This window comes from Heterodontus francisci, chromosome 32, assembly GCF_036365525.1.
Source record: "Heterodontus francisci isolate sHetFra1 chromosome 32, sHetFra1.hap1, whole genome shotgun sequence".
In the NCBI taxonomy this organism is placed as follows: domain Eukaryota; kingdom Metazoa; phylum Chordata; class Chondrichthyes; order Heterodontiformes; family Heterodontidae; genus Heterodontus; species Heterodontus francisci.
The window spans coordinates 48,444,595-48,472,369 of record NC_090402.1 but is presented as its reverse complement, the minus strand read 5'-3'; the positions used below and the strand labels follow the sequence as shown (position 1 = coordinate 48,472,369).

The 27,775-nt window shown below is 45.1% G+C and overlaps 1 protein-coding gene across 3 annotated transcripts in view; it reads right to left on the bottom strand.

Annotated features, from left to right (window-relative positions):
* slc31a1 (solute carrier family 31 member 1) overlaps nucleotides 1-27,775 on the bottom strand; it is an 88,867-nt gene that overhangs the window by 10,756 nt on the left and 50,336 nt on the right. For all 3 annotated transcript variants that reach the window (XM_068012754.1, XM_068012755.1, XM_068012753.1), the window contains 2 exons: nucleotides 20,263-20,430; nucleotides 4,959-5,031 (listed from right to left, as the gene is read on the bottom strand). In XM_068012754.1, the coding sequence (XP_067868855.1) occupies nucleotides 4,959-5,031; nucleotides 20,263-20,388 (199 nt within the window). In that variant the 5' untranslated portion in view covers nucleotides 20,389-20,430. The remainder of the gene's footprint in view (nucleotides 1-4,958; nucleotides 5,032-20,262; nucleotides 20,431-27,775) is intronic.

The following is a 27,775-nucleotide window of genomic DNA, read 5'->3' as shown; positions in this document are numbered from 1 at the left end:
CCAACAGTGGCTACACTTCAACAGTACTAAGTTGGCTGTAAAGTGCTTTGGGGACATCCTGAGGTTGTGAAGGGCACTACGTAAATGAAGTCTAGTTTTCTTTCTTCTCATGCCACTGCCCTATCACCAAAACTAAGGGGAGGCGGTAGCGTAGTGGTATTATCACTGGATTAGTAACCCAGAGACCCAGGGTACTGCTCTGGGGACATGGGTTCGAATCCCACCACAGCAGAAGGTGGAACTTGAATTCAATTAATAAATCTGGAATTAAAAAAGCTAGTCTAATGATGGCCATGAAACCATTGTCAATTGTTGTAAAAACCCATCTGGTTCACTAATGTCCTTTAGGGAAGGAAATCTGCTGTCCTTACCTGGTCTGGCCTACGTGACTCCAGACCCACAGTAATGTGGTTGCCTCTGAAATGGCCTAGCAAGCCACTATGAAGTCAATTAACGAATGAAACTAGATGGACCACCTAGCACCAGAAATGACAACGGCAAACCCAGCCCTGTCGACCCTGCAATGTCCTCCTTACTAACTGCCAAAGTAGGGAGAGCTGTCCCACAGACTAGTCAAGCAACAGCCTGACATAGTCATACTCACTGAATCATACCTTACAATGTCCCAGACACCATCACCATTCCCAGGTATGTCCTGTCCCACCGGCAGGACAGACCCAGCAGAGGTGGCAGCACAGTGGTATACAGTCAGGAGGGAGTTCTCAACATCGACTCCAGACCCCATGAAGGCTCATGGCATCAGGTCAAACATGAGCAAAGAAACCTCCTGCTGATTACCATCTACTGCAACCCCCACCCCCACATGTTGAACATCACTTGGAGGAAGCACTGAGGGTGGCAAGGATGGAGAATGTACTCTGGGTGGGAGACTTCAATGTCCATCACCAAGAGTGGCTCAGCAGCACCACTACTGACTGAGTCCTATAAGGACATAGCTGCCAGACAGGGTATGCAGCAGGTGGTGAGGGAACCAAGAGGGAAAAATATACTTGACCTCATCCTCACCAATCCACCTGCCGCAAATACAACTGCCCATGACAGTATTGGTAGGAGTGATCACCGCACAGTCCTTGTGGAGACAAAGTCCCTTCTTCACATTGAGGATACCCTCCATCGTGTTGTGTGATACTACCACCTTGCTAAATGGGATAGATTTCGAACAGATCCAACAATGCAAAACTGGGCATCCATGAGGCGCTGTGGGCCATCAGCAGCAGAATTGTACTCAACCACAATCTGTAACCTCATGGCCCAGCATATCCCCCACTCTACCATTACCATCAAGCCGGGGGACCAACCTGGGTTCAATGAAGAGTGCAGCATGCCAGGAGCAGCACCAGGCATACCTCAAAATGAGATGTCAACCTGGTGAAGCTACAATCCAGGATTACCTGCATGCCAAACAGTGTAAGTGGCATGCGACAGACAGAACTCAGCGATCCCATATCCAACGGATCAGATCTAAGCTCTGCAATCCTGCCACATCCAGTTGTGAATAGTGATGGACAATTGAACAACTCACTGGAGGAGACGGCTCCACAGATATCCCCATCCTGAATTATGGGGGAGCCCAGCACATCAGTGCGAAAGATAAGGCTGAAGCATTTGCAACAATCTTCAGCCAGAAGTGCCGAGTGGATGATCCATCACAGCCTCCTGAAGCCGCCCAATCTAACACCACCTTCCAGTACCTGGTCCGTAGCCTTGCAGGTTACAGCACTTGAGGTGCATGTCCAGATACCTTTTAATGAGTTGAGGGTTCCTGCCTCCACCACCAATCCTGGCAGCAAATTCCAGACACCTACCACCCTCTGGGTGAAAAAGTTTTTCCTTATGTTCCCTCCAATCCTTCTACCAATCACCTTAAATGTGTGCCCCCTGGTAATTGACCTCCATTCGGGGAAGCAGGAACTTCCTGTCTACTCTATCCAGGCACCTCATTTTGGTCAGTAGTCACTATCCTCCTTCCCATGCCATTAAAAAGCCTAGCACCATTAACAACCTCAAGACATTCCAAGCACTTTACAGCCAATTAAGGAGAGTCGGTGATGCAATTTAGGAAACACAGCTGCCAAATTGCAGATGACAATGTCCTACAAACAACACAGCTGATACTATGTATAGGCGCAACATCGAGGGCCCAAGGGCCTGTACTGCGCTGTAATGTTCTAATTCTAATAGATTAACCAGGTCAATGAACTAAATCTACACATTGCAAATGGTTGTTTTACAGTTATTGAGCTAATCAGCAGCTGAAGAACACCCTTTAAATGACTGAGTGCAATGCCAGAATTTTACATTGGGAGGCCCTACCCACAGGCCAAAAAATCAGGGGTGAACCTGCTTCCAATGGGCCAGACGAGCCACGCCATATTTTACACTCCCCAGACCCTTAATTGGACATAGGCAGAACTTCCGACCCTGAGGTAGGAAGTCCTGCCAAATAGAGCTGCCAGCCAATCACTGGGATGGCAGCTCTCAGTCCCAGCAGTATCACCAGGCACAGTGGCCACTGCTGGGACTGCATCCAGCCACAGCAGGATTGTGAACGCCAGCCCAGAAAAAAAGCAATTAAGTCTCTGAGGCTTTTCTGGGGACAACTGATTGGGCCTTGGGGAGGTGGGGGGAGGGGGAGGGGAGGGAGGTGTTTTGCAGTGGGGGCGGTTAGGCTATGGGTGGGGTGGGGGCAGCCCTCCATGGGGCACAGGGTGCCCAATCAGAAGGGCACCCCCACAGCCCACAAGGAGGCTGCCAAGTTTTACTGCGTGGCCTCCTGGAGGGCCTGAGAAGCCTGCCCGCCACTAATATTTTACCAGCGGCAGCAGGAGGAGGCCCTTAAGTGGCAGTTAATTGGCCACTTAAGGACCTTAATTGACCTGGGGTGGACTGGCAATTACTCGCCGCCACCACCCCTCTTAAAATTGCAGTGGGGGCAGGAAGACATTGAGAACATCCCCCCTGCCTCCCACTCAATTTTACAACACCCCCCACCACCAGCCCACTTCTGCTGGGGGGTGGGAGCGGGGAGGGTTGTAAAATCACAGGCCAAGGCTTTCCCGGTAACTCCTGAGATTGGTATAGGACAGGGTTGTCCAACATACGGCCCGCCAAAGGTCTCACGGATGTAAACTGTAGCCGGGCTGTTCTTCATCCTCGGGACGGGTCTGTGACCGGAGATGAGAAATTTCCTACTGGTGTCTACTTGCAGTCCAGCCTTTTTAAAAACTTTGCAAGTCAGTTTCACAGCTGATAGTGGGAACAACCGCACCCCAACTTTAGACAGATTCGGGGTTCTATTAAAAGTCTGCCGGAAAACCATCTGCGGGGAGGGCGAAGGGCGAGGGGGAGGGCGGGCGAAGAGAGAAGAAGAGGGAGTGAGAGCGAGAGCGATCAAGAAAGTAAGTCAATAAATTAGTGTTCTCATTTAAAGCTCAACAAAAATGTGCATTTGTTATTTTGATTAATAGTAAGATATATTTTAACAGTGATTCCGGAAAACACAGCTGGCCGCGGCTGTCATCAGACTGCTCCATGCTGCGCAAATGGGCCCCAGCTCTCTGCGCATGTACGGTGTTCCACATTTCCAGGACTGGTTGGTGCATGTGCAGATGACGTCATCCGGTAACGGGGAGAGAGTGGGCTGTGGCAGTGGGGGGTGAGCGTGGAGAGAGCAGGGTTGGGTGGGGTGGTGGGGGGGGGGGAAGCAGGGAGAGAGCTGGGGGGGGGGGGGGGGGGGGGAAGAGAGAGAGCAGGGAGAGTGCACCCCCCTGCCCACAGGCTGCTCGATCCCCACTCCCCCCCCCCCACCCCCCCCAACCCCGTCTCCTCCCACCCCACTCGCTCTCTCCAGCCACTTGCTCCCTGCTTCCCCCCCGGCCACGCTCTCTGGCCGCTCTCTCCCCACTTCCCCTGCCCGCCCTATCCGGCCATTGTGCGCTGCCACGAGTTCACGTTGCCTGTGATTATTTGAGCAGCGCCATCTTTAGTCCTGGCAGCTGCCCGAATGTCACAGACTATGACGTTTTAATGGAACAGGCTACATTTGCGCATATGCCAGTGCAGCATCATCCAGTGGTTGTGTTGCCAGCAAATGCAGCCAAATTTTCATGCCTTTATCTTTCCGAAATTCTCTCACTGGCTCTCTATATAAGGCAAAAATTGTAATGTGCACCCTCACACGCAAAGGTTGGACAACACTTGTATTGGGAGATAATTTTACAAATTATAGTATCTACAATCCACAGTCCCCCACCCAAGATTGAATTTAAGTCGGAGTCTGTATCTCTATTTAAAGAGATGTTGCGTTTGTCACCAAATTCAGTGGATAATTTAACAAATCTATCACTGCATTATTTGGCTGCCATTATTTGACAATGAAGATCCAGTAAACATTGCGTTGAATCTCAATAGGAGGTTTTAACATTCTCCAGCACCAATCCATCAAACCAACTAGACAGAAATCTTCATTTCTTCATCCTTTCCAATCCGACAATGCCTTGAATTTAAAATTCTCATCTTCAAGTTCAACTTTCTTCAATGGCCTCGCCCTTCCCCATCTCTACAATCTCCTCCAGCCCTACATTACAAGACCTCCACGCTCCTCCAATTCCAGCCTCTCAGGGATTCCCCATTTTAATCGCTCTATCATTGGCAGCCATGCCTACAGCTGCCTGGGCATTAGGTTCTGCATTCCCTCCCTAAACCTCTCCCATCTCTCTCCTACTTCAAAATGCTCCTTAAAACCTACATCGTTGACCAAGTTTTTAGTCACCTGCCCAAATATCTCTGTGGCTCAGTGTCAAATTTTGTCTACTAATTGTTTTTGAAGTGCTTTGGGACATTTATTACGTTAAAGACGGTATATAAATGTGAGGAGAGTTGTCCAAGCCCTCAGTTGCAGATCGTCACCCCCGAGCTGCCATGACGTCAGTACTCACCTCCAACTGAGTTGATCAGTAGCCCAGGGAAGAGTAGCTCCACATTCTTGTATCCAAAGTAGAATGTCATTTGCTGGAGGATAAATGAAATGCAGATTGAGACTCAGATTGAACTATGACCACAAATCCCAGCAAAACAGTCAGAATGCCATCTGTACCACAATATCCCGAACAAGCAAGATAACATCATATTCCAGACAATGACATGGTGAAGGATAGAACTTGAGCCAATTTTAACACCCTTTTACAAGCATTTAGTTACAGAGATACACATTACAAAAATGCACCCTCTAACCCAACAACTACTGTTTCAGTCTGCTCCTATATAGGGGAGCACAAGAGCTCCCCAGCTAATGCCCACCTCCTGCATACTTCTCACTTTAAATTAAACTTATGGTTTATATTACAACCAAAACTTCAAAACAAATTAAATCAAAGTCCTCCATATTCTGTACCAAGCATTACATTATGAGATACCTCTCTTCTAGGAAGCCGAGCAATTTCACTGCACATGCATTTATTTTTGTGAAGCAATGGAACAGTTGATGATTTGCATCCATCCATTTAATTTTTTTTTTTAAATAAGAGATTTCCTTTCTCTCCAGTGTTTGTTTCAAGCCAGTGAGGTCAATCCATAACCTTTTCTCACTCTCAATTTTCCCCAGAGTGTACATCATCCCAGTGAACAATTATCCACATTCAATGGATATACTATCTTCAGTACGCCCATTGTTCAGAATCTCACAAAATATTTAACAATAGAATCCCACATCCATTGCCTCCACAAGAGCCAGTCTTTCGTCAATCAGAGTACCTTTGACAACCCTTTTTACTTTCTTAGCTTGGCAAGCTGAAGGACATTTCCCATTCTCATCAATCAGTAATATTATGAAACCAGCTACTCTAGAATAGCCATCAGCAAGATTAGCACGCAAAGCATTGCTAAAAATGACTAGAATCAGAGCATCAAAGAATGATTACAGCACAGGAGGCCGCCACTTGGACCTTCATGTCCGTGCCAGCTCTCTGCAAGAGCAACTCAGCTCGCCCCACTCCCCTGCCCTTTCCCCAAAGCCCTACAAATTTTTTCTCCTCCGATAATTATCCAATTCCCTTTTGAAAGGGACAATTGAATCTGCCTCCACCACACTCTCAGGCAGTGCATTTCAGATTCAAGCCACACACAGTATTTTAAAAAAACTCACGTCACCATTCACCTTAAATCAGTATCCTCTGGTTCTCAGCCCTTCTGCTAATGGAAACAGTTTCTCCCCATCTGCTCTGTCCAGACCCCTCATGATTTTGAGCAACTCTCAAATCTCCTTCAACCATCTCTTCGCGAAGGGGAATAGCCCCAACTTCTCCAATCCGATCCACGTAATTAGATCCCTCATCCCTGGAAACATTCTCGCAAATCTTTTCTGCATCCTCTCCAATTTTCACATCCTTCCTAAAATGTGGTGCCTAGAACTGGTCACAATATTTCAGTTGAGGCCAAATCCTTTCAACTTCTTTGGGCCACTTAAGGATAGGAACTTAAGTATCCATTTATCCACATTTTTAACATTCTTAATCTTTAATTTGATCTTAAAACATTCTCTACTTGAGTGTTTCATCGTAATATTTAACTCCAACAGATCAAAACTAGCATCTGATCTAGTCTGAGTGCACAACCAGTTCAACTGACCAGTCAAGCTTCACAATTGCCCCGTCTCTTCTTTACATATATCATCTTTCTGTAATGTTAGAGTAAGTTAACGGGGATGGGAGTAACACTCGAAATAAGATTATTGATATAAAGTTATCCTTGGCCTACTTTGCTTAATGTCTAATAAATATATTTAAAAGCCTCACAAGCATGACTCCCAAATTAAATTGGAGTCATCTTATAATTAAGATTTCTCAAATTCTTCAGTACCACCCCAAAAGAAATCATCAACGTGCATCATAATGATGCCTGAAAGCCTTCCTTTATGATACCACTAAAACATTGCAGGACCAGCTTAGAGTCAGAGTCATACAGCACAGAAACAGGCCCTTCGGCCCATCGTGTCTGTGCCTGCCATCAAGCACCTACCTATTCTAATGCCATTTTCCAGCACTTGGCCCGTAGCCTCGTATGCTATGGCGTTTCAAGTGCTCATCTAAATACTTCTTAAATGTTCTGATGGTTCCAGCCTCTACCACCTCTTCAAGCAGTGTGTTCCAGATTCCAACCACCCTCTGGGTGAAAAAATGTTTCCTCAAATCCTCTCTAAACCTCCTGCCCCTTATCTTAAATCTATGCCCCCTGGTTATTGACACCTCCACTAAGGGAAAAAGTTTCTTCCTATCTAATCTATCAATGACCCTCAATTTTGTATACCTCAATCATGTCCCCCCTCAACCTTCTCTGCTCCAACGAAAACAATCCTAGCCTTTTCGGTCTCCCTTCATAGATGAAAGCTCCAGCCCAGGCAACATCCTGGTGAATCTCCTCTGCACCCTCTCCAGTGAAATCACATCCTTCCTATAGTGTGGTGCCCAGAACTGTACACAGTACTCCAGCTGTGGCCTTACTAGCGTTTTATACAGTTCCATCATAACCTCCCTGCTCTTATATTCTATGCCTTGGCTAATAAAGGCAAGTATCCCATATGCCTTCCTAACCACCTTATCTACCTGTGCTGCTGCCTTCAGTGATCTACAGATAAGTACGCCAAGATCCCTCTGACCTTCTGTACTTCCTAGGATCCTAGCATCCATTGTATATTCCCTTGCCTTGTTAGTCCTCCCAAAATGCACCACCTCACACTTCTCAGGATTAAATTCCATTTGCCACTGCTCCACCCATCTTACCAGCCCATCTATATTGTCCTGTAATCTAAGGCTTTCCTCCTCACTATTTACAACACCACCAATTTTCATGTCAGTGAACTTACTGATCATGCCTCCTATATTCATGTACATTAATGATTTAGACACTACAAACAGCAAGGGTCCCAGCACCGATCCCTGTGGTACGCCACTGGTCACAGGCTTCCATTCACAGAAACAACCCTCGACAATCACCCTCTGCCTCCTGCCACTAAGCCAATTTTGGATCCAATTTGCCAAATTGTCCTGGATCCCATGGGCTCTTACCTTCTTAACCAATCTCCCATGCGGGACCTTTTCAAAAACCTTACTGAAGTCAATGTAGACTACATCAACTGCTTTACCCTCATCTACACATCTAGTCACCGCCTCGAAAAATTCAATCAAGTTAGTTAAATATGATCTCTCCCTGACAAAGCCATGCTGACTATCCCGGATTAATCCCTGCCTCTCCAAGTGGAGATTAATCCTGTCCCTCAGAATTTTTTCCAATATTTTCCCAACCACTGATGTTAGACTCACCGGCCTGTTTATCCCTGGATAAATTGCACCACATTCGCAGTCCTCCAACCCTCTGGTACCTCTCCTGTGGCCTGAGAGGATTTGAAAATTTGTGTCAGAGTCCCTACTATCTCCTCCCTTGCCTCACATAACAGCCTGGGATACATCTCATCTGGGCCTCGGGATTTATCCACTTTTAAGCCCGCTAAAACAGCTAATACTTCCTCCCTTTCAATACTAATCTGTTCAAGTATATCACAATCCCCCTTTCTGATCGCTACACCTACATCGTCCTTCTCCATAGTGAACACAGATGAAAAGTAATCATTTAAAACTTTACCTATATCCTCCGGCTCCACACACAGATTTCCACTTTGGTCCCTAATCGTTCCCTGGTTATCCTCTTGCTCTTAATATACTTATAAAATGCCTTAGGATTTTCCTTCATCTTGCCCGCCAGTGTTTTTTCATGTCCCCTCTTCGCTCTCCTAATTACTTTTTTTTTAAGCTCCCCCCCCCCCACACACCTTATATACTCCTCTAGGGCCTCCGCTGTTTTCAGCACACTGAATCTGCCATAAGCCTCCTTTTTTTTTCTTTATCCAATCCTCTATATCCCTTGACATCCAGGGTTCCCTGGACTTGTTGGTCCTACCCTTCACCTTAATAGGTATATGTTGGGTCTGAACTCTCAATATTTCCTCTTTAAATAACTCCCACTGGTCTGATGCAGACTTTCCTACAAGTAGCTGCTCCCAGTCCACTTTGGCCAGATCCTGTTTTATCATACTGAAATCAGCCTTCCCCCAATTCAGTACCTTTATTTCTGGTCCCTCTTTGTCCTTTTGCATAACTACCTTAAACCTTACAGAGTTATGGTCACTATCCCCGAAATGCTCCCCCACTGACACTTCTACCACTTGTCCAGCTTCATTCCCTAGGATTAGGTCCAGTACTGCCCCTTCTCTTGTCAGACTTTCTATGTACTGGCTCAAAAAGTTCTCCTGTATGCATTTTAAGAATTCCGCCCCCTTTAAGCTTTTTGCACTAAGACTACCCCAGTTGATATTAGGGAAGTTGAAATCCCCTATTATTACGCTATATTTTTACACCTTTGAGATTTGCCTACATATCTGCTCCTCTATCTCTCCCTGACTGTTTGGATGCCTGTAGTACACAACCAGCCAAGTGATTGCCCCCTTTTTGTTTTTAAGTTCTACCCATATGGCCTCATTTGAGGAACCTTCTAAGATATCATCCCTCTTTATTACAGTAATTGACTCCTTGATCAACAGTGCAATACCACCTCCTCTTTTATCCCCTCCCCTGTCACGCCTGCATTTTTCACTTGTGACTTAACAGGTCGATATTTGCTCTGCCTTCCAGACTGACTGACTCTGCATCACCCCCTACTGTACCTCCACTCTGTATCCAATCCCCCTGCCAAATTAGTTTAACCACCGTCCCCCAAAAGCACTAGCAAACCTCCCAGCAAGGATGTTGGTCCCATTCCTGTTCAGGTGCAACCTGTCCAACTTGTACAGGTCCCACCTTTGCCAGAAACAGTCCCAGTGATCCAGGAAACTAAAGCCCTCCCTCCTGCACCATCTCCTCACCCACGTATTCATCTGCTCTATCCTCCTATTGCTATACTCACTAGCATGTGGCACCGGGAGTAATCCAGAGATTACAGCCTTTTTAATCTGCTACCTAGCTCCCTAAATTCTTGTTGCAGGACCTCATCCCTCTTTCTACCTATGTTGTTGGTACCAATGTGTACCACGACCTCTGACTGTTCACCCTCCCCCTTCAGAATGTTCTAATTGAACTTGACCTATTTTCATCAAAACAGATCGCACCAAATAAAACACACACACCCTGAAGGCATCATTCAGGCCATAGATGCATTTGTTTCGTTTCCATAGTTTTTCTTGTGCATTTTCTGCCTCGGGGCGGTTTCAGAAACACTTCTACAAATGTAGCCCTGCAGAAATGCGCCTTTTATATCAATTGACCTGGACTTCCATGAAAATATGGCCAAAAGAGCTAATAAGATTTTTAAATTACTTTTCCAGCTGTGGTAGAATCCACTTGAAAATCTGTAGCACCCATTCACTCTTCAAAACCCCTGGCAACCAGCCTCACTTCAGCCATATGAGTCCCATCTCCAAGGACTTTTTCAGTACAAATCCACCTATGTGACAAAGCTGCTTGACCCTTATCTGGTGCCTCAGAATAAACTCCAGACTCCCTCCAACCATTTAAATCCTTTGTTTTGCGTCTCATTAGTTTATTCACAAGTTTATTGGCAGCCACCAAAACCTCACAGTCATGAGAACTTCTAGTTCTGTTCCAAGACTGTTCTGTGGCCTTTATTTCATTGTCTAATCCATTCAAGATATGGCCTCTACTTCCACTTTTATGTCGGTAGGGATTACTGGTGCAGGAGGGAGACCTTGCACTATCAGAGGCGGCTCTTACAGCTTGTAATCATTTTCTGACATGAGTTACTTCTGGACCCACCAACACTATTTCCACTGCGCGCTCTTACTTTCCACTCACCCCATTCTGCCAATCCAAGGACCTCACTTCTTGGTCATCAACCTGAACACTCAACCAATATTTAAACTTGCCAGTAGCTTTTCCTGCAGCTCCCACAATTGTTGTATCCTTCCATTCACCAGACCCCTCTGGAATATAACGTCACCTGAGACCCCACTTTGGGCAATTGCCCTGTAGCTGTGATAGCTATCATGTGTGTCATAATCACTTACATTTCCACTGTATTGCCTTTGATCTACCACATTCGATTCCTCAGAACCCTCATCACAAATCACGAGCATATGAGGTACACAGTGCCCAATTTACATCTATCAGCTGCTCAAAGATTTTGAAATTAATTCTGATTGATCATGAGGAATGAACCTTGACAGTTTGATTGCCATGTTAGATCAGTACTGTCTCACCATCACAACCTATTACCTCCCCAAGGCCTTTCCATTCTCTCTTTTATAGTACAACAAATCTCCTGAATTAAACTCTACCTTATTATGGCCTTATATGCCTCAGTGCTCTCTGAATTTTCTCCAAGACTTCAACCTTGATGAATGCTGTCTCCCTGCATGTAAAGAATGGAACTAATTGTAGTACACATAAAACAGGGTAATTTGGGATTTTGCCCATAGACTTGTTGATAGTGATTATATCCTCCAAATATTCTTTGCATGAAGCAGGATGGTTGTCAACTTGCTATCTGGTTGTCAGCCTTGGCTAAGTTGGTAACTCAAACGTGAAAGTGTACCGAGTTCTGAGTTCAAGTTCCACTCCAGGGCTTCAAGAGAAAAATCAAGGCTGACACTCCAGTGCAGCACTGAGGGAGTGCTGCACTGTCAGAGATGCCGGCTTTCAGATGTGACGTTAAACCAGTGCCCCATCTGCCTGCTCGGATATAAAAGATCCCATGGCACTATTTCGAAGAAGAGCAGGGGATATATCCCTGGTGACCTGGCCAATATTTATCCCGGAATCAACATCTAAAAAAACAACAGCTCTGGTCATTATCACATTGCCGTGCGCACACTGGCAGCAGCATTTCCCATATTACACACACAGTGACTGCATTTCAAAAGTACTTCATTGACTGTAAAGCGCTTTGAGATGTCCAGTGGTCGTAAAAAGCAATATATAAATGCAAGTCTTTCATTTTTGATCAGCTAAAATTTTATGCAACATTCCATTAATCACTGTATGATTCCTTTCATAAGTCCATTGCTGAAAGGACTTTCAGCTGCAGTATTCTTAATCATGATGTTTGTATTTTCACATGTCTCTCTGAGCTCGTCATTAAATGGAGGGGAATTTGCCAGTCAGAAACTTCACTGGTGTCCTAAGTCCAGACCCTACCCATTTCTCCATGATTTTGTCGACAATAACCTTTTCATCCAAACTATTTTTTTTTTTATAGAAAGACTAAATCTGGTCCCCAGGCCGATAATATGTAGCATGAAAATATTTGTCCTTGTTCCATACTTCTAGATCCATGGCAGCTACCTCCTTAAAGTCACGTGCTAATGGAAGGCTTACAGTTGGCCATGGCGTAAAGCCTGGCTGGGTATAAAATTAAAACCCGACCCAGGCCTGACCTGACCACAGCCAACCCGACCCGAGCCCTTTAATTTTTCTTCGCACCCGACCCGAATCTCCTTCATCTGTTCCAGCAGCAGGCTATTCCTACAGCTGGAGTTGTAGGGAATCATGGATAAGCCTGATCCTGACTTCCCGGAAGCAGTGTCCAGCCTGACCCGACCCGAGCCCGAATGCTGGAATCGGAATTTCGACCCGACCCCGACACATGTAGTTGGGTCTAGAAGCCAGGCTTTAAGGTGGCAGTATCCTCCAACACTTTTCACACTTCTCACTAATCTCTTCTATTGGTCTTGCATACAATTCAACAACACCTGCATTGTTTAGCTAGATTTTTAACCTTTGACAAATAGGATGAGAAAATTGTCCATGTAACTTTAAGATAATCTGTATTTTTGTTCCTCTGATTCTTATTACCCGATGCCATTAATACTTGTCTAACACTGATGAGAAACATCAGGTATTGTCAAGGGGATACAGTAACATCCTAACTGGGTAAAGTACAGATCGACTGACTTTCCAAAAATAATACTTTTATCATGCTCCATGTCAAGTTTCATCTGTGCCTTTTTCATAGAAGATTTACTCAACAGCACAGGTATCTCACGACAGACAACATAAGAACTTATAAAATGGCCTATTCCAGCTATTTCACATGGAATTACAATTCTCTTTAGTGACCTCAATGTGTTGTCATCATCAAACTTAAAGCAAGTAGTACTTTTATATTCCTTAACCTTGCATCATTCCTCACGACTTAGTGAATCAAGATAACATTTTAGCGACTCTGTCCCACATACTATTGAAGTACAAGCACTATCTGGTACTACACAATTAAAGGAGTCCACAACTAACACATTCATTATAGGGTTAAAACTCCTTGTGACTAGTACAATTTGTTGACAATCACCACTATCTTCATCCGCTTCTTCAGAATTATCTCTATCACGTCTCATTTCGAGGACACTGTCTCTTTGCTTTGGTAGTCCATTGCGTAATGGTACTTCAAAACATACCTCTGAAACATTCCTGGGATTCATTCACCCATTATTTTAGTTCAAATTTTGTCTAGTGCTATGATAACAGAAGACAAATCTGCTGAAAGTTTAGTTTAGAGATACAGCACTGAAACAGGCCCTTCGGCCCACCGAGTCTGTGCTGACCATCAACCACCCATTTATACTAATCCCATATTCCTACCACATCCCCACCTGTCCCTATATTATCCTACCACCTACCTATACTAGGGGCAATTTATAATGGCAAATTAACCTATCAACCTGCAAGTCTTTGGCATGTGGGAGGAAACCGGAGCACCCGGAGAAAACCCACGCAGACACAGGGAGAACTTGCAAACTCCACACAGGCAGTACCCAGAATTGAACCCAGGTCGCTGGAGCTGTGAGGCTGCGGTGCTAACCGCTGCGCCACTGTGCTGCCCCAAAAGAGCATACCTCTTTCATCCTCTTTCTGCTTGACTTTAATCCTTCCATTGTGATTGACGTCTGGACTGTTTCAACATCTGACAATCCTTGTGTCTTCTATTCTTTGTGTCACTGCAGAATGTCTTATTTGTTCCATGAAGGCTGAAGGAAATGTCTGTTTCCAAAGAAATTTTAAGACAGCAACATCTTTCCCCGAGAAATGAACACTAGTTAGCACCAGTTGTCCATGAGACAACTTGGTACAATGAGTAATTTAAACGTTAGTACTGAGTCAGGGATCCCTGAATTGAGTTTCATCACTCTTTTATAGTCACAATATATTCTTTCATGGAATGACCATCTGTTTTGTCGAAATCTATCAAATTCTGACCATACCTCATAAGTATTTAACCAAGAACTCTAAAAGACGGGCCAAACGTTCATCACTATCTAAATGATGGACATCCATCTCACAAAATACTTAATTTCTGATTTTACTTCTTGTAGGAGTCGTCAACACCAAGATCATACCTTGTTTTCCTTTTGGTTGGGACGTAAGCTGCGTCCACTTCATTCTTCCACTGGTAATATGGTTCAGACTCTGAGAACAATCGGAAGTTAATCATACCCTGACAATTTACACTTGCTTTCCACCATTTTCCACAATGGCCACTGGGATTCTAGTTTGCTGTCTGAAAATGTTTTCCAACCTTCACCTTTAGGCAACCATTCTCTGCTATATTTCAGAAAGCTGGGGGTGGGGGTATGAGGATAGAATTGGAGCCAATCTAAGTATTTTTGTAAGCATTTATTTACAGAGATACACATTTCAAATATGCACGTCCTAACCCAACAACCAGAGTATGTTCCTATTTATAGGAACACAAGTGAATACTCAGTTAATGTCTACCACGTGCATACGATTAACAAAACAGATCACAGCCTTATACGTTCATGACATTTTCAATGTTTATAGTACAGTGCTCTTGAATATAGGGCCATAGGGCCTGGGGACCCAAAATGCAGATGATACTAAAATAGGCATGGTAAATAATTCTGAGGATCATAGGAACCTGCAATGGAGATGGTGGAATGCAGATGGAAGTCAAATATGAATAATTATATTTTCAATGGGGAAAATTGCATGATGTGGAAAAGCAGAAATTCAGGGGCTCAAGTTCACAAGATTTTAAAAGCAAAACCTCAGGTGGATAAAAAAGCTAATGGAATACTGGGTTTTAAGGCACGGTGTGTAGAACAGTGGAGATGCAAGACATAATCCAAAAAAACTTGATTAAGACAACAGTTGGAGAATGATGAGCAGTCTTAGACTGCACACAATAGGAAAGATGTCAAGACAATAAAGAGTGTGTTGACTAGGATTTTCTTTCTTATTTATTCTTTCATCGGATGTGGGCGCCACTGGCAAGGCCAGAATTTGCTGCCCATCCCTAATTGCCCTTGAGAAAGTGGTGGGGAACTGCCTTCTTGAATCACTTTGGTGCTGGCACACCCCACAGTGCAGTTACGAAGGAATTTCCAGATTTTGATCCAGTGCCAGTGAAGGAACTACATAGCATAAGAAAAAGATTATGAAGGGATGGGACAGACTCTCATAGAAGCAGACTGTTTCAAGTGGTTGAAGATCTAGAAGAAGGGTCATTGTGTCACGAAACTTTTTTTCTCCTCTGTTTCAAACAAACAGTGTACCTTTAAGACAGAGAGAAATTTAGATTTCTGAGAACTGTGTGCCAACTGCACTGGTTACCTAGGCGACAGCAGGAGAGGGAGGATGTCACATGGTATTATGTATAATTCAATTGTGTGGAAAAACCAGCAAGGCATGCTTACTGAAGGAAAGAGCTGTCTATTTCTCTCAGCAGAAATTCTATAATTAGCTACAGGCTGTGTTAATTGCCTAAAGAGGAAAAAACCTTTTGAAGAGGCCATTTGTATTGCTGGAAGCAGCAAAATTCCTTCTCTTGACTTCCAATCCAGGAAGGCTTTGCTTCAAGATTGAATCTCTCTTGAATGATTGTGTATTCTGGAATTCGCAGTAAAGTTTCGAATGAGAGACTGTTTTAAAATCCAAGTGGACCCCATTGCTATACTCCTTGTAGAAAGAACTGTTTGAAGCCTGCTACAGCCGAAGTGCTTTGAATGCCTATCTATGGAAGGATTATTTCATAAAATGCTCGTGGAGACTTTAAGTGGCATTTGATTATTTTTACACTCGGATAACTCACCCATCAGGAACGTAACCCACAAAGACCAACAACCGTGTTATTTATTTATTAAGAAACAACTAACTTTTATAACATCATTCTTTTTAAAAGCCAGTTAACCGTTGATTTTTGAGTGAGAGAGAGAGAGAGAGAGAATGGGGGATTTAAGTTAAAGTAAGAAGTTATAAGGTCTTTAGACATAGGTTTATCTGAATAGTGCTTAAGACTTATAAATAGTTAATTTGTTGTCTAAAGATACCTGGTTTGGTCTGTTTTATTCTGGGGGGTACTAGAATGTTTAATTTGGCTGTTTTCCAGTTGGGTGGGAAAACTTTAAATAATATGCTGCGATGTGTGAAGTGATGGGACTGAACTGAAAGTGCATTGCTCCCGCCTCAGTCGAAACAATAGATACAAGATTAAATATAACTGATTTATGGCAGAGAGCAGGAAAAACTTTTATAAAATATTCTGAGGTTGTGAGGCTGTAAAATGTACCAGCAGAGTTAGTAATTGAAGCAGCAATGATTTAAGACTAGGTCAGATATATTACAACCAGGTGTGAAAGGTGTCTAGGGGTCTTTTGCTGTCTTCACCTGATCTTACTGTAACAGGGTTTTAATTTTAAACACACTGCGTTTTGAGCTCCCCTTTTTGTGAATCTTGTTCACAGCTTTCCAATTATAAGACAAAAAAACCAATTCACACAGGTTTTCTGAGGTTTAAAGAAGATGAATTTTATTAAAACTTAAACTCTAATGGTTAATGCCGAAGGGTATACGACATGACCACGCCAGCATGCGCACACGATACACACATGCAAATAGGGACAGAAAAGAGAGGAAAATATAGCCGTGAGGTGTTTGAGGCATTATCAGAAGAATTTCTTGTTTACTGTGCTTCGAACTCACTTGATTGTAGGTAGTCTTGCTGTTTCATTGGGGTCCAGTGTTCTTCTTAAACCTTGTTCACGTAGGAGACTTTTCTCTCTTTGAAGTTCACGTGTTTTCACAAGATTCAATTCTGTGGGAAAGAGATGGAGGCAGACAGGAATGGAAAGGAGGTTCTGTTCCAACTGAGAGCACACGTTTTTCTGAGTTCAAATCCTCTGTTGGAAGTTCAAATTCATAAACTCCAACAGTCAGTCATATATGACCAAAACTGGTCTGACCACTTCTTGTGTGTATTCGGCCATCTCAGTAGTTAATCTGGAATGCTTCAATGTCTGGTAATCAAAAGTCCATTGTTGGTCGAATGTGTCAGGGCATGGTCCTTTGTTCCTTGTTCCAACACTGCCTGTCACTATGCAAATGTATTTCCAGTCAGAGGCTAGCAATTTTAACATTCATGTGACTCAGCCTTGACAGGTGGGGGGCTTGCCTGACATATGATTGAAAAGGAATGAAGGGACAATGGAACAGGATGGGCACACGGGATGAGGACTACTGCTCATGGGAAGGATAAACACCAACAATGGACTGGCTGAGCCAAGCAGCCTGCTCCCATGATGTTGTTTCAATGTAATGCTCGACTGGGACTACAACTACAACAATTTGTATTTATACAGCACTTTTAATCTAGTAAAACGTCCCAAGGCTTAACTGGAGCTAATGTAAGTCAGTGAGCACAGGGGTGATGGGTAAATGGGGCTTGGTGCGAGTTCAGGCCCGGGTAGCAGAGGTTTGGTTAAACTCAAGTTTACGGAAGGTGGAACGTGGTGAATTGACCAGGAGAATGATTGAACTACATCTTGATGTTGTGAATGGCACTCTTCCAAAAACCAAAGCCAATGATCCACATCCCTCAGGGGGTTACTGGTCTCTATTATGAGACTGTTCTGTTTTCCAAATCTGACATCCATCAGTCTGTTTGAGCAAATTTTTTAAAATTTGTTTTTGGGATGCGAGTCAAAAAGACAAGGGCAGCATTTGTTGCCCTCCTTAAATGCCTTTGAGAAAGTGGTGCAGTCCATGTGGCGTAGGTACACCCACAGTACTTCTTTTGGTAGCAGTTTTATACAACTGAGTAGCTTGCTAGGCCCATGCAGAGGACAGTTAAGAGTCAACCACACTGCTGTAGATCTGGAGTCACATATAGGCCTGGCCAGCTAAAGATGGCAGACTTCCTCCCCGAAGGACATTCCAGCTGGATTTTTATGACAATCTGGTAGTTTCATGATTAACGAGACTAGCATCTTGTTGCAGATTTATTAGTTAATTGTATCCAAATTTCCCTAGCTGCTGTGGTGGGATTTACACTCATGTCTCCACAGCAGTCGTCCAGGCTTCTGGATTACTAGTCCAGTATCATTACCGCTATGCTACCGCTCCCTAAGTCAGAGAATAACTAACAGAAACAGAAAATTCTGGAAACAATGATAAAGGTTGCACCTGAAACATTGATTCCTCGGTTCCTTCCACAGATGTTGCCTGACCTGCTGAGGGTTTCCAGCATTTTCTGTTTTTGTCTCAGATTTCCCAACATCTGCTTTTGTTCCCCTATTTGTCAGTGTGGCTGCTAGTGGCTTCCCCGTCTCAATGCTATTCTCGTTCATGAAATTTAAGAATGCATAAATAAAACGTCGTTTTTGTTAAGAGTGGTTACTTGCGTCTTCCTTGTGTTAACTATTCTTCCTTGGCCAAAAGATGACCAGTAATTTGTTCCCAGGTCACTGTCAACCATTCCCAGAGGAGCAGGACTGTGGTTTTGGGAGGGGGTGGGGGGGAGGGGGGGGGGGGGTTGGCGGGGCAAGGAGGGTGTAGTGTGCGGGGGTTCACCTGCCCCCATATTGCCTCACCATGCCACTGATGCACCTGGGAAAACAAGGGTATAAACAGCAGTGACCCACGCTACCTAACAGATACATGGGAGCCAAGGTGGAGTACTTTTCAACTCGCCGCCAGAAAGCATAAATATGGCACAGCGGATCAGACTCTGATTCTTGAAACCACATAATTTTACTTGTTAATTTCTATAACGGCCATTGCCCACAGGGCCAGTTTCACACTCCAAGTCAGAGTCATTTAGAGCACAGGAGGCCGCCATTCAGCCCATCGAGTCCATGCTGGCTCTCCACCCACCTGTGCTGTCAGTCCCACTCCTCGTCTCGATCCCCGCAGCCCTGCAAGTCTATTTCTCTCAAGTTGCCATCCAACTTCCTCTTGCAGTCAGTGATTGCCTCCGCTTACACCACCCTTATGGGCAGCGAGTTCCAGGTCATTACCACCTGCTGCGGGTTACTCCTGTGGTAAATTGAAAATTTTGCCCAAGAATCTCAGCACACATGAGTTCAATGATTCAACATTATACCACAAGTAACAGATCGAGTAACAATGAACAAGGATAACAAAATACAATTTGCACACGCACAAAAAAAGTGAAACTTTTATTTTTCCCCCCAAAGAGTGGTTTCCAGTGATTTGGGAGAAAAACCCAAAAGTTAATGTTCGAACCCAGCCTGAGGGAATTACTGCAGATGCAGTTTTCAGCTAGTGCTTATTGGGCTTAACTACTATATGGCACACAAAAGAGCAATCCACTCCATCCTACCTTTTTCATCTTTTTGCTGTAGTATTATCGCTCGCTCACCAGTGCTTTCAATTCAATCAGAAGTCCTTTAAGTTTTTGCCCCTCAATCTGGCCAAGACCGATGAAACTTTTCAAGCCGTCAGTGGAATATGTGCTTATTGGCACTTCAATGCAAACTCTTCAATTCTAAGCAATTTGAGTAAGCCGAAAGATTCTCTTAACCAGATGAAAACATTCTTGATTCTTATGTGGGCTAAGAGACACATCAAACCACTCTGTGGATTAAGACTAAAAGCAGCAGTGAGAAAAGAAATAGCGGCTGGAACTGTACGCCAAGTATCTGCTGCAACTGCCTGCAATGTGAATTATTCCTTACCCTCCACAAACAGCTACTCCATGGCTCACTATGTGCCAAGTCCCTTACCTTAATGATGAGGAGGATCCAACTCTAAACATAATGGTGCCTAAACTGAGCATGAGAGCTGCAACATGCCATACAGATTCTCTTCCCCAACCCGTTCACCTAGAACCTGCACATGGAATTCCAAAGCCCACCAATTTGCTGTTTTAGCCAAGGCGAAGATTTACTGCAGACCTAGAAATATTGCGAAAGGAGATAGGCCTTACCATCATCATCATCATCCTACCAGAGTTGTGGTCATGAGGCGGTGCAGATGTCGAGGAATAGTGAGTGTGTCCGCCAGAGTCCATTGTCAAGTGGCCATGATCATTGTCGCCCATTGACATATTCATTGCAACAGTGGAGATGATGAGTCCAAGGCTCTCAGTTATTGCCTGAAAATAGAAACATGCATTATTAGGTCTCTCCAGATGGCCAGAATGCATACTCCAAATTTGTCCTCATGAGTGAAAAGTCATTAATCTTCCCAATTTACTGCAGAGACAGACTACACCTGGTAATACGGAACAAAATCAGTATATTAAGTGGTTCAATGAGTTGCAGCAGCTTCAATATAAATCAACAATGCACCAGTAAGGTCACACTTCGAATACTGTCCGTCTCTTTGGTTACAAGGCACAAGTAACATTTCCATTAAAAAAGATACGAACAGTATCTAGCCTTTTAACAGGGAAAAGGCAAAAAGAGAGAAATGGAAGAGGAGCAAGAAAAAGGAAAAGAATGGAGAGAGGGTGAGTAGGGGCAAGGGGAAGAAGGGTGGGTGAAGGCAAGAGTGGGAAGAGGGTGGGTACAACCGAGAGGCAGATTGTGGCCGACCAATGTTTTGGGGGTGTGGGAAGCAAGAGTGAGTGACAAAGAAAAAGTGGCTGGCTAAATTGAGTTTCACTTCACAAATTCCATTCACATTTAACCACGTGATTAATTACATCACATCAACACAAGACTTATAGCCTCAAAAGGCAGCAGTCAATAAGCTTTGCTCACTGACCCAGAGCTGTAAAAGATTGAACCTTGCCCCAGATTTAAAAAAAAAATTTATTCATGGGATGTGGGCATCGCTGGCTAGGCCAGCATTTATTGCCCATCCCTAATTGCCCTCGAGAAGGTGGTGGTGAACTGGCTTCTTGAACCGCTGCAGTCCATGTGGGGTAGGTACACCCACAGTGCTGTTAGGAAGGGAGTTCCGGGATTTTGACCCAGCGACAGTGAAGGAATGGCGATATAGTTCCAAGTCAGGATGGCGTGTGACTTGGAGGGGAACTTCCAGGTGTTCCCATGCATTTGCTATCCTTGTTCTTGTAGGTGGTAGAGGTTGCAGGTTTGGAAGGTGCTGTCGAAGGAGCCTTGGTGCGTTGCTGCAGTGCATCTTGTAGATGGTACAGACTGCTGCCACTGTGCATTGGTGGTGGTGGGAGTGAATGTTTGTAGATGGGGTGCCAATCAAGTGGGCTGCTTTGTCCTGGAGGATGTCGAGCTTCTAGGGTGTTGCTCGAGCTGCACCCATCCAGGCAAGTGGAGAGTATTCCATCACACTCCTGACTTGCAGATGGTGGATCGGCTTTGGGGAGTCAGGAGGTGAGTTACTCGCCTCAGGATTCCTAGCTTCTGACCTGCTCTTGTCGCAACGGTATTTATATGGCTATTCCAGTTCAGTTTCTGGTCAATGGTAGCCCCTAGGATGTTGATAGTGGGGGATTCAGCGATGGTAATGCTGTTGAATGTCAAGGGGAGATGGTTAGATTCACTCTTGTTAGAGAATGTCATTGCCTGGCACTTGTGTGGTGCGAATGTTACTTGCCACTTATTAGCCCAAGCCTGCACATTGTCCAGGTCTTGCTGCATTTCTACACGGACTGCCGAACATTGTGCAATCAGCAGCGAACGTCCCCACTCTGACTTTATGATTGAAGGAAGGTCATTGATGAAGCAGCTGAAGATGGTTGGGCTTAGGACACTACCCTGAGGAACTCCTGCAGTGATGTCCTGGAGCTCAGATGATTGACCTCCAACAACCACAACCGTCTTCCTTTGTGCTAGGTATGACTCCAACCAGCAGAGAGTTGTCCCCGATTCCCACTGATTTCAGTTTTGCTAGGGCTCCTTGATGCCATACTTTGTCAAATGCTGCTTTGATGTCAAGGGCAGTCACTCTCACCTCACGTTCAGCTCTTTTGCCCATGTTTGAACCAAGGCTGTAATGAGGTCAGGAGTGGAGTAGCCCCGGCGGAACCCAAACTGAGCGTCACTGAGCAGGTTATTGCTAAGCAAGTGACGCTTGATAGCACTGTTGATGACACCTTCCATCACTTTACTGATGACTGAGAGTAGACTGATGGGGTGGTTAATTGGCCAGGTTGGACTTGTCCTGCTTTTTGTGTACAGGACATACTTGGGCAATTTTCCACATTGCCGGGTAGCTACCAGTGTTGTAGCTATACTGGAACAGCTTGGCTAGGGGTGCTGCAAGTTCTGGAGCACAGGTCTTCAGTACTATTGCTGGAATATTGTCAGGGCCTATCGCCTTTGCAGTATCCAGTGCCTTCAGTTGTTTCTTGATATCACGCAGAGTGAATCAAATTGGCTGAAGTCTGGCATCTGTGATGCTGGGGACTTTAGGAGGAGGCCGCGATGGATCATCAACTCGGCACTTCTGGCTGAAGATTGTTGCAAATGCTTCAGCCTTATCTTTCGCACTGATGTGCTGGGCTCTCCCGTCATTGAGGATGGGAATATTTGCGGAGCCACCTCCTCCAGTTGGTTGTTTAATTGTCCACCACCATTCACGGCTGGTTGTGGCAGGACTGCAGAGCTTAGATCTGATCCATTGGTTATGGGATCACTTTGCTCTATCTATCGCACGCTGCTTATGCAGTTTGGCACGCAAGCAGTCCTGTGTTGTAGCTTCACCAGATTGACACCTCATTTTGAGGTATGCCTGGTGCTGCTCCTGGCATGCCCTCCTGCACTCTTCATTGAAACAGGGTTGGTTTTCTCGCTTGATGGTAATGGCAAAGTAGGGGATATGCCGGGCCATGAGGTTACTGATTGTGGTCAAGTATAGTTCTGCTGCTGCTGATGGCCCACAGTGCCTCATGAATGCCCAGTTTTGCACTGCTAGATCTGTTCGAAATCTATCCCATTTAGCACAGTGGTAGTGCCACACAACACCATGGAGGGTATCCTCAACGTTAAGGTGGGACTTCGTCTCCACAATGACTGTGCGGTGATCTCTCCTACCAATACCGTCATGGACAGATGTATCTGCGGCAGGCAGATTGGTGAAGACGAGGTCAAGTATGTTTTTCCTTCTTGTTGGTTCTTTCACCACCTGCCGCAGACCCAGTCTGGCAGCTATGTCCTTTCGGACTCGACCAGCTGTGGTGCTACCAAGCCACGCTTGTGACGGTCATTGAAGTTCCCCACCCAGAGTACATTTTGCACCCTTGCCACCCTCAGTGCTTCCTCCATCTGGTGTTCAACATGGAGTATAGACTCATCAGCTGAGGGAGGGCGGTAGGTGGCAATCAGCAGGAGATTTCCTTGCCCATGTTTGACCTGATGCCATGAGACTTCATGGGGTCCAGAGTCGATGTTGAGGACTCCCAGGGCAACTCCCTCCCGACTGGACACCACTGTGCCGCCACCTCTGCTGAGTCTGGCTTGCCGGTGGGACAGGACATACCCGGGGATAGAGATGGCAGTGTCTGGGACATTGTCTGTAAGGTATGATTCTGTGAGTATGACTATGTCAGGCTGTTGCTTGACTAGTCTGTGGAACAGTTCTCCCAATTTTGGCACAAGCCCCCAGATGTTAGTAAGGAGGATTTTGCAGGGCTGGGTTTGCCGTTGTCGTTTCCAGTGCTGAGGTCGATGCTGGGTGGTCCGTCCGGTTTCATTCTTTTTTATTGACTTTGTAGCGGTTAGATACAACTGAATGGCTTGCTAGGCCATTTCAGAAGGCATGCAAGAGTCAACCACATTGCTGTGGGTCTGGAGTCACCTGTCGGCCGACCAGGTAAGGACAGCAGATTTCCTTCCCTAAAGGACATTAGTGAACCACATGGGTTTTTATAACTATCGACAATGATTAGTTCTTCATTCAAGATTTATTAATTGAATTCAAATTCCACCTTCTGCTGTGGTGGGATTTGAACCCATATCCCCAAAGCAATAACCTGGGTCTCTGGGTTACTAGTCCAGTCACAATACGACTACGCCACCGCCTCCCCTCAGGGCTTTTTAAAATTTATTGCTGCTCAGTCTCACTGACCCAAACTTTCATTGGAAGTATGGACTCCTTCCCTCTCAGAGGATGCTAATTCAATTAACTTTACAAAACATTCCACTCCATCAGCTGTCTTAGAATCTTTCCAATCAGTTTGTATGAAAATTAAGAAAATATACTAGTGGAGAGACTTTGATGACTTAAAGACAAGATTTTTATTCTGAGGTTTATTTGGAGAGTCAGATGATAGAAAGAAAGACTTGCATTTATATAGCAACTTTCATGAACTCAAGACATCCCAAAACATTTTAAAGAAGAACAGTACAGCACAGGAACAGGCCACTCGGCCCTCCAAGCCTGCGCCGATCTTGATGCCTGCCTAAACTAAAACCTTCTGCACTTCCGGGGACCGTATCCCTCTATTCCCATCCTATTCATGTATTTGTCAAGATGCCTCTTAAACGTTGCTATCGTACCTGTTTCCACCACCTCCCCCGGCAGCAAGTTCCAGGCACTCACCACCCTCTGTGTAAAGAACTTGCCTCGCACATCCCCTCCAAACTTTGCTCCTCGCACCTTAAACCTATGCCCCCTAGTAACTGACTCTTCCACCCTGGGAAAAAGCTTCTGACTATCCACTCTGTCCATGCCGCTCATAGCTTTGTAAACCTCTAACATGTTGCCCCTCCACCTCTGTCGTTCCAGTGAAAACAATCCGAGTTTATCCAACCTCTCCTCATAGCTAATGCCCTCCAGACCAGGCAACATCCTGGTAAACCTCTTCTGTACCCTCTCCAAAGCCTCCACGTCCTTCTGGTAGTGTGGCCACCAGAATTGCACGCAATATTCTAAGTGTGGCCTAACTAAAGTTCTGTACAGCTGCAGCATGACTTGCCAATTTTTATACTCTATGCCCCGACCGATGAAGGCAAGCATGCAGTTTGCCTTCTTGACTGCCTTATCCACCTGCGTTGCCACTTTCAGTGACCTGTGGACCTGTACGCCCAGATCTCTCTGCCTGTCAATACTCCTAAGGGTTCTGCCATTTACTGTATACTTCCCACCTGCATTAGACTGTCCAAAATGCATTAACTCACATTGGTCCAGATTAAACTCCATCTGCCATTTCTCCGCCCAAGTCTCCAACCGATCTATATCCTGCTGTATCCTCATCACTATCCACAACTCCACCAACCTTTGTGTCATCCGCAAACTTACTAATCAGACCAGCTACATTTTCCTCCAAATCATTTATATATACTACAAAGAGCAAAGGTCCCAGCACTGATCCCTGCGGAACACCACTAGTCACATCCCCCCATTCAGAAAAGCACCCTTCCACTGCTACCCGCTGTCTTCTATGACTGAGCCAGTTCTGTATCCATCTTGCCAGCTCACCTCTGATCCAGTGTGACTTCACCTTTTGTACCAGTCTGCCATGAGGGACCTTGTCAAAGGCTTTACTGAAGTCCATATAGATAACATCCACTGCCCTTCCTTCATCAATCATCTTCGTCACTTCCTCAAAAAACTCAATCAAATTAGTGAGACACGACCTCCCCTTCACAAAACCATGCTGCCTCTCGCTAACAAGTTTGTTTGTTTCCAAATGGGAGTAAATCCTGTCCCGAAGAATCCTCTCTAATAATTTTCCTCCCACTGACGTAAGGCTCACCGGCCTATAATTTCCTGAATTATCCTTGCTACCCTTCTTAAACAAAGGAACAACATTGGCTATTCTCCAGTCCTCTGGGACCTCACCTGTAGCCAATGAGGATGCAAAGATTTCTGTCAAGGCCCCAGCAATTTCTTCCCTTGCGTCCCTCAGTATTCTCGGGTAGATCCCATCAGGCCCTGGGGACTTATCTACCTTAATGCTTTGCAAGACACCCAACACCACCTCCTTTTTGATCATGAGATGACTGCGACTATCTGCACTCCCTTCCCTAGGCTCATGATCCACCAAGTCCTTCTCTTCGGTGAATACTGATGCAAAGTACTCATTTAGTACCTCGCCCATTTCCTCTGGCTCCACACATAGATTCCCTTCTCTGTCCTTGAGTGGGCCAACCCTTTCCCTCGTTACCCTCTTGCTCTTTATACACGTATAAAAAGCCTTGGGATTTTTCTTAATCCTGTTTGCCAATGACCTTTCATGACCGCTTTTAGCCCTCCTGACTCCTTGCTTAAGTTCCTTCCTACTGTCTTTATATTCCTCAATGGATTAGTCTGTTCCTAGCCATCCAGCCCTTACGAATGCTTCCTTTTTCTTTTTGACTAGGCTCACAATATCCCGCGTTATCCAAGGTTCCCGAAACTTGCCAAACATATCCTTCTTCCTCACAGGAACGTGCTGGTCCTGGATTCTAATCAACTGACGTTTGAAAGACTCCCACATGTCAGATGTTGATTTACCCTCAAGCAGCCGCCCCCAATCTAAATTCTTCAGTTCCTGCCTAACATTGTTATAATTAGCCTTCCCCCAATTTAGCACCTTCACCCGAGGACTGCTCTTATCCTTATCCACAAGTACCTTAAAACTTATGGAATTATGGTCACTGTTCCCGAAATGCTCCCCTACGGAAACTTCGACCACCTGGCCAGGCTCATTCCCCAATACCAGGTCCAGTACAGCTCCATCCCTAGTTGGCCTATCTACGTATTGTTTCAAGAAGCCCTGCTGGATGCTCCTTACAAATTCTGCCCCATCTAAGCCCCTAGCACTAAGTGAGTCCCAGTCAATATAGGGGAAGTTAAAATCACCCACCACTACAACCCTGTTATCTTTACATCTTTCCAAAACCTGTCTACATATCTGCTCCTCTACCTCCCGCTGGCTGTTGGGAGGCCTGTAGTAAACCCCCAACATCGTGACTGCACCCTTCCTATTCCTGAGCTCCACCCATATTGCCTCGCTGCACAACCCCTCCAAGGTGTCCTCCTGCAGTACAGCTGTGATATTCTCCTTAGCAAGTAATGCAACTCCCCCACCCCTTTTACATCCCCCTCTATCCCGCCTGAAGCTTCTAAATCCTGGAACATTTAGCTGCCAATCCTGTCCTTCCCTCAACCAAGTCACTGTAATAGCAACATCATAGTTCCAAGTACTAATCCAAGCTCTAAGTTCATCTGCCTTACCCGTTATACTTCTCGCATCGAAACAAATGCACTTCAGACCACCAGTCCCGCTGTGCTCCGCAACATCTCCCTGCCTGCTGTTCCTCTTAGTCTTACTGGCCTTATTTACTAGTTCCCCCTCATTTATTTCACTTGCTGTCCTACTGCTCTGGTTCCCACCCCCCTACCACACTAGTTTAAACCCTGGCAATTAAGTGCAACAGTAACTACACTTCAAAGGTAATGTAGGAAACATGGCAGCCAATTTATGCATGGCAAGGTCTCTCAAATAGCAATGTGATAATGTAATCTGCTTTAGTGATGTTTATTGAGGGATAAACATTGGCCCGGACACTGGGGATAACTCCACTGGCTCT